Source organism: Papilio polytes, unplaced genomic scaffold (genome assembly GCF_000836215.1).
Source record: "Papilio polytes unplaced genomic scaffold, Ppol_1.0 DF824047.1, whole genome shotgun sequence".
NCBI classification, from domain to species: domain Eukaryota; kingdom Metazoa; phylum Arthropoda; class Insecta; order Lepidoptera; family Papilionidae; genus Papilio; species Papilio polytes.
This window is the reverse complement of record NW_013525157.1, coordinates 4,190,958-4,206,325: the sequence shown is the minus strand read 5'-3', so window position 1 is coordinate 4,206,325 and position 15,368 is coordinate 4,190,958. Positions and strand designations below refer to the sequence as shown.

General features: G+C 32.2%; 4 protein-coding genes across 4 annotated transcripts in view; all 4 read left to right on the top strand.

The window, feature by feature from the left end:
* The first annotated feature begins 6,286 nt into the window (after window positions 1-6,286).
* Window positions 6,287-8,464, top strand: LOC106100401 (organic cation transporter protein-like). Its single transcript, XM_013279235.1, has 2 exons — window positions 6,287-6,514; window positions 6,709-8,464. The coding sequence occupies exon 2, from the start codon at window positions 6,809-6,811 to the stop codon at window positions 8,411-8,413; it is 1,605 nt and encodes a 534-aa protein (XP_013134689.1). The 5' UTR covers window positions 6,287-6,514; window positions 6,709-6,808; the 3' UTR covers window positions 8,414-8,464.
* Window positions 8,465-8,979: 515 nt separating this feature from the next.
* LOC106100400 lies at window positions 8,980-11,051 on the top strand. The gene has a single exon (XM_013279234.1). The coding sequence runs from the start codon at window positions 9,073-9,075 to the stop codon at window positions 10,987-10,989; it is 1,917 nt and encodes a 638-aa protein (XP_013134688.1). The 5' UTR covers window positions 8,980-9,072; the 3' UTR covers window positions 10,990-11,051.
* A 43-nt stretch (window positions 11,052-11,094) lies between these two features.
* Window positions 11,095-13,222, top strand: LOC106100410. The gene is made up of 8 exons (XM_013279243.1): window positions 11,095-11,549; window positions 11,628-11,751; window positions 11,820-11,925; window positions 12,006-12,153; window positions 12,232-12,324; window positions 12,401-12,499; window positions 12,673-12,887; window positions 12,991-13,222. Exons 1-8 carry the CDS (start codon window positions 11,433-11,435, stop codon window positions 13,202-13,204), a joined length of 1,116 nt encoding a protein of 371 aa, XP_013134697.1. The 5' UTR covers window positions 11,095-11,432; the 3' UTR covers window positions 13,205-13,222.
* A 424-nt stretch (window positions 13,223-13,646) lies between these two features.
* Window positions 13,647-15,368, top strand: part of LOC106100403 — a 3,957-nt gene continuing 2,235 nt past the window's right edge. Inside the window, exons 1-3 of the mRNA XM_013279237.1 lie at window positions 13,647-13,913; window positions 14,580-14,753; window positions 14,862-15,190. Coding sequence (XP_013134691.1) covers window positions 13,758-13,913; window positions 14,580-14,753; window positions 14,862-15,190 — 659 coding nt within the window. The 5' untranslated portion in view covers window positions 13,647-13,757. The remainder of the gene's footprint in view (window positions 13,914-14,579; window positions 14,754-14,861; window positions 15,191-15,368) is intronic.

Here is a 15,368-nt window from a genome sequence, read left to right as displayed (position 1 = left end):
GTAGAATGAAATGCGTCTGAACAAGTCCTTCCTGTTGTCTTCGCGTAGAGCTGTCGTTTCTCTACTTTGAAGTAGCTATGTTTGCCTAGCATTTTAAAACTAAATTTTTTCGACAAAATCAATTAATTCCAACAACATTGTAACTTGAGAGGACAATGACTGGCAATTTGCAAAAGCAATAAATAAAAATTTACAGACATTGCCTAGTGTGGGCATCACCAGATTAATCGTATATTAACCACAATTTGTATTTATCTTTTAGTTGGTATAACTGTTATTGTAATTGTTAATATCTTATTTTTCAATAAAATTATTTCTATTTCTATTCCTATAGTAATGGTATTTACAGAAATTAAACACGAATTGTTAAGCACTATAACAAAAAGTATGTTAATGAATGAACATTTCGTGTAGCCGAGCTTGTTCCCATTTAACTGCGACATGTTTTACGACACCGTTAATTAAAAGGAAGACGACGATTTTAACTGTGTGCCGACTACAAAGAATTCATTATTAAAATACTTTTTAGTTGTCATTAGTCTGACTTATGTCGTCTTACATTTTAGTCACTTGTTACAGAAAATTATGTATAATTATTTGGATCATTTAATTCGTATTGTATTGAGGTAGTGAAATCTTAGTTTTTACTATCTTAGTCTTACTAATATTATAATTCGAAAGTTTTGATGGATGGAAGTTTGTTAGAGTTTGTAGCCTAAACTGATGAACGGATCTTGTTGAAATTTGGCGTAGATGTGGACCGTCTGGAAGAACACATTTTTTTAATTCCACGCTAACGGAGTCGCGGGCCAAAGCTAGTCTTAAATATTTAACTATACTAACAATAAAAAAGAGAAGAATAAAGCTAAAACAAATTTCTATACATCCATAAGCAACCAAACCGTAATATTGAAAATAAACCATGTAACTAAAGAGATTAAATATATTTAGTTTGGCTTCGTAGTTTATGTGGTGTTAATTCCGGTATCCATAACATTAAAGTACTCGTAGTAACCGCTCTATGTTATATCCACTGCAAAAACTTTTGTGGCGATGTTTAAAGTCAAAACGAGACACCTAACAAGTAGGACAAGTCACGTGTCGGCTAATAATTTAATTCATATCTTACAGGACCCTCTTCAAATTGACCTTTATCAGGGCGACAGCTTGTCATCAACTAAAATATGTTACTGAATTAAGTCGGGTCGTTTACAGTAACAAATTATTGTTTTACTTTTGTCCCAAACAATCAGTGTGACACATAGGGAAATAACTTTACTATATTTATAACATCTTACTGCATAGTTTTGATGTAATATTGATGAAACAATTGTTTTATTAAAAAGCTAGCTGTTCCAGTGCGGCTTCATCCGCATGAAATGTCAAAATTCAAATGCACAAATGACAATTGCTTCCTTGATGTTGGCAGCAACTTATGGTCTCTTTCCCACATTAGGGTTAAAGCATGACGTAAGTGTAGGGCGTATTGTTAAAAAAGAATTATTCAAAATTATTCTGTAATTGCTGACATCTTAGGCAACAAAGAAGTGTGTGTTTACGCTTTGGTATAATAGTGTAGATTATATATAAAATAATTATATTTTATAACTATCTGCTGCTTGTAATTACGTCAACGTGTAATTAAAAAAAAGTAAAAAAACGTAGCCTAAGTTACTCTCTGTTAACGTAGCTCTTTAATGGTGAAATAATTCGGTCCAGTAGTTATTTCAATACGTAAAAAAATCCACAAATACAAAACTTTCCTCTTTATAATAATAGTTTAAATATAGATACGTCTTTCAAAGTTAATTTGAATTTCTAAGTTTACAGTATTTTAATAATGAAGTAAGGAATGCGAGGTATAAGTCACGTGAGCACATTACCTCGACTCGCGACGAGATATGTGACGAGATAATGCCTTGTTACGGGACTTCTGGAAATTTACCTTAACGCCAAATATACCCTTCACTTTATTAATCTCACTAAATTGTGTCAAACATTGCCTTTATTCTAAACTGTTCTACTACAATATTGCACTAAAAAGTTAAGTATACAATCCGCGTAATCAATATCCGTAAACAACATGAATTTTGTTAATTCAAGATTCAAGTTACGTTTCGTTAAAATTTTACAAATGCATTGAGTTTTAATTTGATTTTACGTAAATTTGTTTTGATGTTAAGGCAAAATGATTCGTGAAATACGTTGGAAGCACTTTGAAAATTGAATAGTGTGAATCCGCTATCAATCTCAGTGGGAATGATTGACGCCGCGTGAACCAATTCTCTGTAGCACCTGGCAAAGCCTGACACATTGTAATTCCCCTGTTGTCGTCGCACCGCGGTGCGCTATACCCTGGTAACAATTTATTGCCTTTTGTTTCAGCTAATTTTTGATGTTCTTTTGTTATACTTCGTCTACTTTTAACTCTACTAAAACTGCTATTAATTTTCTTTCTACGATTTGAGTAAAACATTTTTTATCACCGTAACTTAAATAATTTAAAACAGTAACGTACAGGTAGGTAATATGTCAACATTAGTGGACTTTTAAATGTGTGGACAATCTATTACTACTACTGTTAGGCTGAGATACAAAGCGTTTGACCTTCCCTCATCAGATTTCCTGATTAGAAAGGTCACCATTAGTGATGTATTTCTACCCATAATTTTCATAAAACTATGACGTCCGATAAATTTGAGATTTCACCTACATGTTTTGACGACTTTATTAAGTTAACACTGAAATTAATTCGTAAAATGGATTGAGGTTATTTAGTATCTCTTATAAACCGTCGTGAAACCGTCTCGATGTATGTATTCGCGAATTTATAATAGTGTGCGGTGTATTTTGACATTAAGACAGGCGTGAGGAGTCGTACAGCGCTGACGACTTAGGCTGTTACGAGACATGTGTAAATTTACCTTACCGCCCAATATACCCGTCCATAATTCTTAGGTAACGGTGTATTTCGTATAAATGTACAGTACAGTCAAAAGTTACAGAGTATACGTTAATGGATTTTTGTAAAAAGTTATCCTAAAAAAAATTATCATGGCAGTAAATTCCCTACGAAACTTAAAATATCAAAGTAAATAAACACATAATATTTAATTATTCAATAAACACCACCTCATTATCGATTGAAGCTTGAAGAACACAATTAAATGTATTGCATTAGCTGCTGTTTACATAAGTACTAGAGTTAATGTACTTACCCTAGAGCAGACTTGAGAACAAAATTTTACTAGTTACTTTGGAAAAAATTCAAGCAATGTCATGAAGAATGCGTTCTGAGATTACTCTCCTTTTCGTGGTTGTACTATGTTAAAACTCACATAAACAAATACAGGAGAACAAACAAGAACAAATGAGTATAGTTTAGTGACTAACCGCGAAGGTACAACGAACAATTTGTGATCTTCATGCCTTCGTTTAAATTGAATCCTTAAGTTTTAATTACCAATATTTTTTACTGTTCTTTATTCTTATTTTATTACTTTTAAAATAAAATAATAGGGAAAGTGAAAGGACGAGTGAAACGTAATGTGCTAAAGCACGATAATACAAAAAATATATCCTTCTCGGCTTAGCCTCTTTTACATTTATGGCTTCTTTTGTTTGCACATTTATCTTATAAGTTAAAGCAGAATTTCAACTTCCCGATAATTGCTGGCCGCAAAATAAAATCTTAGGCAACGTGTTATGCGTTTTATTAAATAGGTTCCTTTCACTTAATGCAAGGAATTTTTAATGGTCACTCAGTATGCGACTCTGAGTGCGGCAGTTAAGTATAAATTTATACCAATGTACAGTAAAATAACTTGTATCGGAAGTGTGAATAAAATATCAGAGTAAACCTTAGCACCGAATAGTGTTGTCACTTGATGTAATATTTCATGCTTACGCGGGACAAGTTGCTGGGAAAATAAGCGAGCAAATGTGTCACAAGCAGATAAAAAGTCTATTTAGAAAAGGTTTTATGATAAATTATTACATTTCTTTATAATGTACATCGCTTTCTACCAATAACTTAATAGTAATAAAATATTTTGTTACTTTTCTTCTATAAAATTTTGACTTTTTTATTTGCAAAATAGTACAAAATCAATTTGTTTTTCTTAAACAAATAAGCTTATTAGAGTATAGACCTGCTCTCGGACTGAGGTATAAATAAATTTTAAATTCTGTTTGTAAGTCTGAGTCGCGCCGGACAAATGCTGAATTCCTGTAGGTACTACATTGAATTCTAACTTCGCAAACGTAATACAAACACGATGCACTTTTAACTTTATATTCCTTTTACTGCAATTTGTTATTTTAGACATCGATTGATTTAATCGGCGTATTCCACAGTTCATTTAAATCAGTATTATCAGAATATACCATAGGGTAAAAATTCAAACATTATTAAAAACTTTTTGGATCAGTCGTGTGATGGTAATTAAAACATTCGGTACACAGTACTCATACTAAACTACCCTGAGTATATCCGTAAGTGACCAATTAACAATTCTCAAAAACAGAAAAAACAAAAGAAAATCAAACTTGATTTCAAATAAAATAAAGTGAATAAAACAGAATGCTATGGGTAAAGTACCATAATATTAAATCGGTTCCGTATTTTGAACTCTATCTATAAAATACTTTTGTTCGTTAATCTTCTCTTTAAGATATTTTATTCAAACATTTTATTTATTTAAATACGAATTATTCTTGCCATTCAATCTTAAATAAACTCTGAACCCGTGCATAAACACAGTTGAATTTACACAAGCCGAGCAGTTTTGACAGCACCAGAACTGACGCTTAACCTAATATTATGAAACGCCAAGCGTCATATTTGTAAACTTAGGCATTACAATGCAAAAGCTTTGATACTTTAAACTAAAACTCTCCTTTGGCTTTCTGTGGTCAGATTAGTAAGGAACTTACCTATAATAATTTCTTTAACAATATTATATTACGTAATAAAATGAACTCCTGTCCAAATCTAATATTTTTAAACAAGTTTCTTCGTATAATTCACAAAATTAAAGTCCGAAAGTATGTAGAAACCAACTTTTTAAACAGTACCTTACAACGTTACCTATCCTATACCAGTTATTTCATTTAACAATTTCCGCGGAAAATTAAACTGTAAGAGTTACGCTAAGTCAGAACTTTTGTAAAACATGTTAAATGAAAGATTAAAATGGTTAGAAATCGTTAATTCGGAAATATCCTAACAAAATATCCTAACAAACGGTTTCAGGTCATCTATCGGTAATTTCATTAAACACCTTTGATATTAAAAGATGGTGTGGAAACAGATTCACAGATGGCGCTTAAATACTCATATGATATTTAAAATAACAATTAAATTTTTAATTCCGTATTTTTTTTTGTTTAATTAACACTATATTTAATAACATCACGACAATCACATACACATAATTGGTGAAATCGAGACTTATTTGGTTGTACCAACAGACATTTCTAGCTAATAATACAATTGTTTTGTCACGACCGTTATAACGCAATAAGGATTATTTTAATTACAGGAAACTTAGATTAAATTGTTTTCATGATAGTCATCAACGATTAAAATACTCAGACGATTTTTAATATTTTACTTACAAAACCAAAGTTTGGATGGATGGATTTCTTGTTATATATCTCCGTAATGACATAATTTTTATATACACATTTTTTTTAATTTCGCCAAACGCCAATCACAGGCAAAATACAGTTATAAAATAATTCGAATTAAAAATAATATTTCAGTTAAGGTAAATTGAAAATGACTCATCCTTTACAAGATTCAAATTAACAGAAGGTAACAAGTGACACCCATTCTACAATTATTTTGGACGCAAACTTATTTTCTTGATCGTTTTTTTATAATCTTATAAAACAAATGTAACAAACCAACAGTGTAATTTAATATTAGCGCAATAACACAGAAGTAAGTGATAACAATACAAAGGATTTGTATCTGTTATCTCTTATCACTGCAGATAAAAATCGAATGATCTACAATTATACTTTGAACCCTGCGGTTTTCTTACAGTTTAAAATAGAAATAATGTCATGAAAAGATAATATCCATTCTCACATCGTACTATTACTAAATAAAATATGTTTTATAGATATGTTCCTTGTATGATAATACAACAGAATCGTAATTTCGTATTTTCTTCTGAATTAATTGCCCTAAATGTTATAAGAGATTATTACGATAAGCTAAATATTTATAAAGACAAGTATCAGTGACTAAAATGTTGCATACCGAGATAACCACATCTAGTGGAAAGATCTACCTCACGCGTGTCTTTAGATAGTCTTTATATGAGCGTGTACAGACACCTTCGAAACGAATTTAATTCTACGATTTTTAAATACAAATATAAAAGTTTAGTATACCAATATGCGATATTTTATTAATAAAGTAATATGCAAAGTTAAAAAGTGGTCGTGTTAAAATAGTTTTTAGTTCGAAGTGAACAAAATACTCGTAGTCATAATGATATGGGTAATTATTTTTTTTATACACATAGTTTTGATAAACGTACATTGTCTACAGAACTATGAAATTAGTTTTAAATTCTATGTAAAATGTTTTAGTACGATAATGAAATAAAAATAAAACAAGTTTTGATTATTGACATCTAAGTAAAATCCATCTTAAGTTTTTATTTATGTTTTTTATTTTTTTTTTCTTTCCAGTTGTATCCAATCTGTAATTGACTGAAGAATAATTCTAGTGCTGTATGTCAAGGCGCTCACAGCACATCATTCCCATTAACTGCCATTAAGCATTCGAAAAATGGAAAAACCAGAAGAAAATGAACAAAAAACCGAATTCGAAAGAGCCCTCAACCAAGAGTTGGGTGAATTCGGACTATACCAATTTAGAAATATTTTATTGGTTATGTTACCAGCTATATTCTCTGGGTTTATGGCAGGGGACTACATATTCACAGCCGGCAGGCTTCCTCATAGATGTGCAGTACCAATATGCGACAACGGGCAACAGGAATTCTCACCTAACTGGATTCTAAATGCTATACCGGAGACTGAAAATGGTTTCGATGATTGTTCCAGATACGCGAACACAACATATATTCCTGACTCAATTTTAAACGGCACTTGTCCAGCAAATCTATTCGATAGAAATAATATTATTAGCTGCGAGAGTTACGTTTACGAGAGAACAAATACAGCTGTGTATGATTTTGGATTAGAATGTCAAGAATGGCTCCGTGCTCTCGCCGGTACATTAAATAGTATGGGTGCGATGATTGCTCTTCCTTTAGCAGGTTTCATATCTGATGTTTTTGGAAGAAGAATGTCGGTAGTATTTTTCGGATTTAATGTAGCTCTGGTTGGCTGTGTTCGAGCTTTTTCAATAAATTACGCAATGTATGCGACGCTGCAATTTATGCATACAGCTATCGGAGGAGGTTTATACAGCGCCGGTTACATATTAGCCACAGAAATTGTTGGCCCGAGATTCAGGATTTATACTAGTGCAACAATGTCATCGACGTTCGCTCTCGGTCAAGCTTTGTTAGGATTGATAGCATCGGCTGTGTTAGAATGGCGAACATTATCTTTAGTTTTATTTGCGCCTGTGTTTATTCTCATATCTTATTACTGGATACTTATGGAGAGTCACAGGTGGCTGCTGAGTAAAAACAAAACGGATGAAGCAAAAGCTACATTGTTACGTGCAGCCAAGTTAAATAAAAAAGAAATACAAGAATCACATTTAAATTTCCTTTTAACAGCCATACCTAAACAAAATCAAAATAATACTGGTGAAACAAACTTGTTGTATCGGGTTTTAAAATCACGCGTAATGTTGCAGCGTTGTTGCACGACACCGATATATTGGATTACAACTACTTTTATTTATTACGGTCTTTCAATTAACGCTGTTAATTTATCAGGAAATATGTATTTAAACTACATTTTAGTAAGTCTTATTGAAATTCCAGGCTACTGGACAGCAGTGCTCGTTTTAGACAGAGTTGGTCGTAAAGCAACACTATTCAGTGGCTATCTGTTATGTGGCATTTGCTGCTTTGCTTTTGCCTTCACTCCAAAATCATTGTATGGTATATCACTATTTTTATATCTATTGGGTAAATATTGCACAGGTGTAGTATTCACATCACTATATTTATTTACTACTGAGTTATATCCTACGAGACATCGACACTCATTTTTGGGTTTTTCTTCGATGATGGGTAGGATTGGTTCAATTGTTGCGCCTCTAACACCACCCCTCATGGTGTACTGGTCAGGTATACCCTCAGTTTTATTCGGCGGCATGGCTGTAATGACAGCTTTTCTAATTCTGACCCAACCAGAAACACAGGGTAGAAAAATTCCCGACACATTTGAAGAAGCAGAAAATATTAAATAATGTGTAAATACTTAGATGTATGAAGTAAATTAAGAGTTGTTTTTTGCTATTTGATTGTATAAGTAATAAAAGTTTTATAAAAATCTGGTTTTTAACATCCCAGTTAAGTTTATTCAATTAAAAAGCTCTTTCTCGTCCTATTATTTATTATTTTAAGTTACATACTGAACAGATTTTAAAAAACGTAATGTAATTTTACCATTTCAAATTACACCCATACATTTAAGAACACGAGTATACTGTAATAACTAAGGATGATCTGCAAACTAAATGCAAAGATATTCTCATTTAAGATTTAGAGTAAGTGTACAAAATAAATTAGTTCATTTCCTCAGGGCGAAATTTAGTTGATGCTATTATTCCAATTGCCACTGAGAGCAACGGCAGCTCATTGAGGAAATAAAGCAATTTGAATTTCGTTGATACTACGTACCAGCATAACTTTAGGAGACTTTGTTGAAGCTTGCAGTAACATGGTATTAAGGACATAAATACTTTTTGCAAATTATGTAATTTTATTAATACCTCCTTACTGAAATTTTCCTCCTTTCAACCTTTAAATTTTTTCAGGATGACAACCATTTCTTTACCGTTTTTACTGCGTTTTTTGGATTAATACTTATAACGTTATTTAGTAATTACTTAATTTTAATTTCACCATGGAGTACGACATCATTAACACTACCAGTGGTATTGATATTATTGGTAGTACCTATGCAGATATTTATATTAAATATGACAAAAAAGTGAAACCACGCGTTGAAAAAACCGAACAAAAGGTCAAAGTCCCTAAGCAAAGCGATTCTGCTGAAGAAATATGGACATCTCCAAGCGATCTGCTTATCGGAAAAATACAAATGCAACCACCATTTACTTCAAAGATTATTAAAAGTAAAACACATGAAGGCATTATACATATTGGGGATGATGTATTACAGAAAGAATATGAGGAGTTTCTTCTTTCCCTAAAAAAGTTATTGCGTGAAAACGACGACTGTTGGAAATTCGTTCTAATGAACGAATCAGAAGAAATTTATAAAAGGGTGAAAATAAAATATCAAAACATCTTCAAGACAAAAAGTGCTCTAATGACTAAAGAAATGTACATTTTTTATGAAAATACGCTTAAGGAATTGGAAGAGCACGTAAAAAATGAAGTAGAGACTGTTTTAACTAGCGTGTATGCAAAAATCATTAGCTACTTAAACGATCAAATATATTTGAAATTGCGCAAAGAAAGAAAAAAATTAGAAGATACCTTAAATAAAAAATATTTAACGGAAATTAAAAAAATAAAGCGATATTATGCTCTTCTACTAAGAAATGAACATGAAAAGTCAAATCAACTAACAAATTATGCACTCAGAAAACGAAACAATGCCATTGAGATGTTTTATAAGCAAATTATATGTGAAAGACTGACTAGTTCGATATATGTTCTGTGCACGGAAAGAAAAAAATGTAAAATTAAAAATATCATCATAGAAAAGTATCATACCGCAGAAATAAATAAAGTTGTTGAAAAAATCAAACAAAAAACGGATTTATTGCAGTCTCTTAAAGAAAAAGATGTCTGTATTTTAGATATTAACAAAGATTGGGAAGGAAAAATAAAGAAAGTTTTACAATTGTTCTTAAAATTTATTAGTTTTGCTCTTAAGCTTTTGCCAGAGCAGACAACATTTTTGCTTCAGTTAGAAAAACTGGTACAATTACAGCTTGAGGATGTGAAGGAATCTGATAAATCCAACAGCTCAATTTTAGTGGAGGAAAGTAATGTTTTTAAATTTGAACAATCAGGTCCTAGTGTTGAAATATGTACAAAGGAACCATTTGTTATTGAAGGAGACACTTCTGACACACCTCCAATAGTTTATGGCAGCAGGGAAACGATACCTTTAGATGTAGATCTACCGTATTTCAGGTTACAAAGGCAATTTATTTACGCAAAATGTCACGGGTTTGAAGAGATTAAAAAGTTTTTAGATTCACAACGATGTAAATGTCGCGAACAACCAGAACCACAACCAGTAATGTCCTCAACGACTAGCAAAGTGCAATCTGTAAAGTCAAGTACTAGCGAGAGCTCGGATGAATCATTTTTGTTCGAAGATTTTCACCGGCTTCCCGATTGTCCGGTTCAAAAATGTACTGGTTCTTTATTAACAAACTATTTCCCTTATTTAAATTCCTACTTTGATTTCACGGAAGAAAATTTTAGAAGAGTGGAAGCAATATTTGGTACTCCATATAAGAAAGAAGGAAAAGAAACATTGTTAGACGCAAAAGATATAGTTAATAGTGAATTGCCATTTGCGGAAACCAAAGAAAAGTTTCACAACATTGAGACACAGTGTTCCAGTGACGAAGATGTAAGGTATGATCCTCCATGCCCTTGTTTACATAATATGTTAAAAGCGAGCACTGGTAATGAAACAGTGAGCGATTTCTTTCAAAAATCTGTGGGCGATACTTGCATAAAGCGACAGAAAATGTTGAAAGAAATAGCAAAAAGGTATCCAAAACTGAAAAAAATATTCGCGGAACATGGTATAGATTTGGAAACTTATGTATAATTTTGATAAATCATTAATTGTTGGTATTGTACTAACATGTCAACAATAAACTATAAAACCAATTCAATTTTTTTTTTCAAAACAAGCTTTCGCCCGCGACTCCGTCTGTGCGGATTTAAAAAATACTATGTTAAAAGCATCTTCGAGCATTACATATTTTGTCCGAAAAGTATTGTCATTTTTCTGACTTTTGTGGAACAAAAACAAGAAAAAAAACAGTTTACAAGTTTTAACGCAACCACCTAGTTTTAAATAATTGCACGATTATACATGTCGTAACAACAGTTTCCTGGGTAACTGTTGATTTTAATAAATCAATACATATACTACCAGTTTTTCGTAACTGGAAGTTTATAAGTTTCCTTAACTACTATTTACAAAGTTTTTAATTTGTTATGCGCTATTTTTCTAATTATACACAAAGATAATAATAAAAAGAGATAATGAATTCAAGTAAAATTAATGTAAAATGTTCTAAATATGAAAAATCGGAAGCTATAAGACGCAATAAGATGTATTGGAAAAATGTTATAGCACAGTTGGATAAAGACAAAGAAGAGGTAAGTTTCTTACAGCATTTGAAATATTACAAACTAACTTCCTTGATGAATTTAACGTTGTAAATTTCACTGCTTTAGCTGGACGCTTACGAATTAAAAGACTTATCAAGAGAATTGTCAAGTGACTTGTGTGAAAGAGTTTATGAGATTCTGGATTATGATATGGTTCAACAATCAAATGACAAGATTGCAGCCAAAACGGGTAAGACTTCAGATCATGACAAAGCTTCTTTTTACTCTGAAGTAGTATATATCTCGAATCATTTACAGAACAAACGACCTCAAAAATAAGAAGGGAGCCATTATTTTCGAAAAGAAAAGCAATCGTTATTGAACGAGAATTAGAATCAGATACCGATGTCGAAATTTCTAGCAGGTAAAATTAATAAAAGTTAACGGCGTGTATCGTATCCAAATTCTTTCCATCAAACAAGTACTTTTATTTCGATTTTACAGTGACGATGAACCAAAAGGAATAAATATACATCGTCAATTTTTAGACAAGCCCGAACGAGAGCAAATAACTTGGAAAACCAGATTTCTTCAACCAGAGAGAGAAGATGAAAAGAGTCTTATTAAACGCGCTAACGATCTTACGGAAAGGGTAACTTGATACTGATCATAATTAAAAATATTTTATTATAATTGAACATTCAAAGTTTAAAAAAAATATTTGTTACAGATTACACAGGATTTTTGCGAGTATATGAAGGACTTAGGCGGAGACCAGCAATCACAGCTCTTCACGCCTAAGTGTATAAAAGAATTGTTTCAAGTAAGTATACGTCTATAATGCGTATAGTAAATTAAGATTAACATTATTGTTAATTTTATTATTTTATGTTTTGTAGGTAGAGTTTGACACACACGTAGCACGTAGTCTTCAAGTTGTACCAAAAGAAATGCCGACTGTAATCAATAAAATTGCGGAAGTTACAGGAAATATAGAGGTTTGTAATTAATGTTTTCTAAAATTGAATTAACGCAGGCAATTTTTTAGCCGAAGGAGTCCGAAAAACATAAATTAGCTCTTTTGAAGAAGTTTCATTTTTGCCCCATAAGACGTATAACCTTTTGGCCGATGGGTAAATGTATTATGGTTTTGTATCTAAATGCCTTTCAGTTATCCCGCAATGCCGCCTTAGCCCGGGAAATAACTAAAGATATTAAAATAGAAAAGCGTCCAGATCGACTAACAGCTTTCGGGCGAAGTCTTCCCAAAAGGGAACAGTGGCGTACGCCGCAAAATGACACAAAGAACCAGTGGCGGTCTGCTAAGCATGTTCCAAGAGATCTCGTCTCATTAAAAACTGTGTGGGAAGGAATCACAAATATAAGGTAAAATTATCAACAAACGTAAATAAACGTAACAATCCAGCACAGGCAGAAAGAGGAATACTAAAGCTTTAAACTTAAGATTGAATCTCTTTTTTTTTTACAGGAGTGTAAGAGAATACTGTCGTTGGATGATCCAACATCCGGAGCACAGAAGAGCGCCTTACTTGAACAGTCTGGGTATGTTTGATCCAAGCGTGCTCAATGCCAGGCTCACCATGGAGTTGCAGCATCCCGCATCTCCTACCACACAAAACAACACTCCAGCGCCCATTGGCCACTTACGGCGAAGGCTGTCACAGCTAACCGATACCAATTAGATGTTAAAACTGATTTTTCATTCGTATGATTATGATATAATAAAATGTTTTAATATCAGGTTAAATTTGTTTTTCTCGTGACTGAAATGCTGAAACAAAAGTAGCTAAAGCGCCATCTATGTTCCGTTTCCAACACTAACTCCGCTCTTAACCTTGCCATGAGACGAGAATACTGCATGATTACCGAATGTTAAATCACAGTTGCCGATACGCTAAATAGATGGCATCTATTAATTACTTTCAATATACTTATAAAAACATAACTTGTCTCTTGTAAAAATAAACATCCTCCATTATAAACTGACAAGAAAGTATCACTGAAAGTGAACTATACATTTTTTATTTAGTTTTCATGATTATCCCCTATAATAGACTTTGTTGCTGTTTTTAAAGTGGATTAACACCTTTTTTTACAAAAAAAAATAGTAACAATCAATTTGAAAGAAGTAAGAGTGACATTTTTTGACAAAAAGCAATTTATATAATATTTATATAGTGTTATCAAAGAATTCATAAATATACATTAAACACGTGTCTTGCATGGTACTACACAATGTCCTGTGGTAAAAGACCTCTAGTCAAAAACTGGGATAAGCCTAAAATATTAAAAGCTATAAAGCCATCAAGGTATGAGCAAAATGAAGCATCTGTCAAAATGCATTGGAAGCATGTGATACGAACTTTAGAAGCATCTTACAAAGATGAACAGGTAATATGGTTTGTATAAACTTTAAACCAAACAGTATTCAAAATTACTTCTTCAGAGAAGTCTTTCATGAGTCTTTCAGGGGACTGCATTAGTTACCAATATCGTTACTTAGCGTGCAGCATTAAGACACTTAGTTATAAGAAAAAATAGCATCAGAAGGAAGAGAAATAGGTACGAAGATGTTGACGAAAATAGAAATGCAGTTTTCTATGTCAATAAAGTGTATGATTGGCAAAAGAATTCAGTAAACGGAAATTAATCAGATTCTAGGCTACTAGGAATCGCATTAGTTTTTATTGACATGTGATGAATACTATGACTTAGTTTATAATATCTACAGGAAATTATTGCGTCATTTTATGGCATAGAGTCAATTTATAAGGAAGTTGTAATAAGTGAGTCGAGGTGAATGAATTACCTATAAGAAATTGAATAAAAAAAATGTTTTCTCCCTAGTAACCTTTCCTAGAAATCTACCATTACAAAAATACTTATGCAAAAATCTATTCCCACCTATCTTATTTTCTCCGAAAAATGTTAGTACAAAATATTTATGTTAATGTTATCATAGTTCAAATCTATGGTTGCAATGTACGCGTCATTATTTTTTTTTTCAATGTTATGTCATTAATTGTTATTACCCTTTACTTCCATTTAAAATTTTAGTTCTGGGAGTCGCAATACACTGTGGTTCGCGATTTACTGGATCCAGTAATATTCCATAGAATAACGAAAATTTTTAATTTACCATCGGAATCTAAAAAATATGAACCACCTGAAGTAGACGTCACGCCTACATCTTCTGAACAGTACTTTGAGAAATCAATGACTAATTTGGAAGTAAGCTTTATTTCTATCTGGTTTCAGTTTTTCAAAAATAAAAATGTCGAATGATATTAAACTCATTATAAAGTTCCATACATTGTAAGACTACCATTCATTCCACAGCAACAAGTTCCACCTCGCAGTCGAATAACATTTTCTGTAATCGATGTCCAACGATCACTGAGCGAGGGATATCCGAAGGAGCAGTCGGAACATTGGACCGAGACCTCCCACAGAACATCAGAATACAAAAAAATACGTTCCAAATCATCTATCAGAAGCAAAACATCAAAAGTCTTAAAGGCCTCCTCCAAATCAACCACAAGGCTATTTCCAAAGTTTGCTTCAAAAATGAGAGTAAAGTCTAAGGAGTTAAGTTCACAAGCATCTTCCGAGGAAACACTTCCTGAATCTGATGAAGATTTAAGAGTACATCCCAGCGAAATTGATGAGTGAGTGTTATTTAATAGTAAACTTGATAGAACATTATTTCCATTACCATGATTAAGAGCTATCAATATCGTCTCACCCGAGTTTACTAATGGGGATGTTTCCTAATTTTTGGAATAGCCTTTATTTTGTAGATAAACCATGTATGAACACGAAAAAAAAATAGTATAAAATATAATA

What these genes read in the sequence shown, in the direction of transcription:
- LOC106100401 (XM_013279235.1), top strand. Translation starts at nt 6,809, where the DNA reads ATGGAAAAACCAGAAGAAAATGAACAAAAAACCGAATTCGAAAGAGCC.
- LOC106100400 (XM_013279234.1), top strand. Translation starts at nt 9,073, where the DNA reads ATGGAGTACGACATCATTAACACTACCAGTGGTATTGATATTATTGGT.
- LOC106100410 (XM_013279243.1), top strand. Translation starts at nt 11,433, where the DNA reads ATGAATTCAAGTAAAATTAATGTAAAATGTTCTAAATATGAAAAATCG. An exon ending in CTAACGATCTTACGGAAAGG is followed by an intron (nt 12,154 to 12,231) that starts GTAACTTGATAC and finishes TATTTGTTACAG; the next exon opens with ATTACACAGGATTTTTGCGA. An exon ending in GTATAAAAGAATTGTTTCAA is followed by an intron (nt 12,325 to 12,400) that starts GTAAGTATACGT and finishes TATGTTTTGTAG; the next exon opens with GTAGAGTTTGACACACACGT.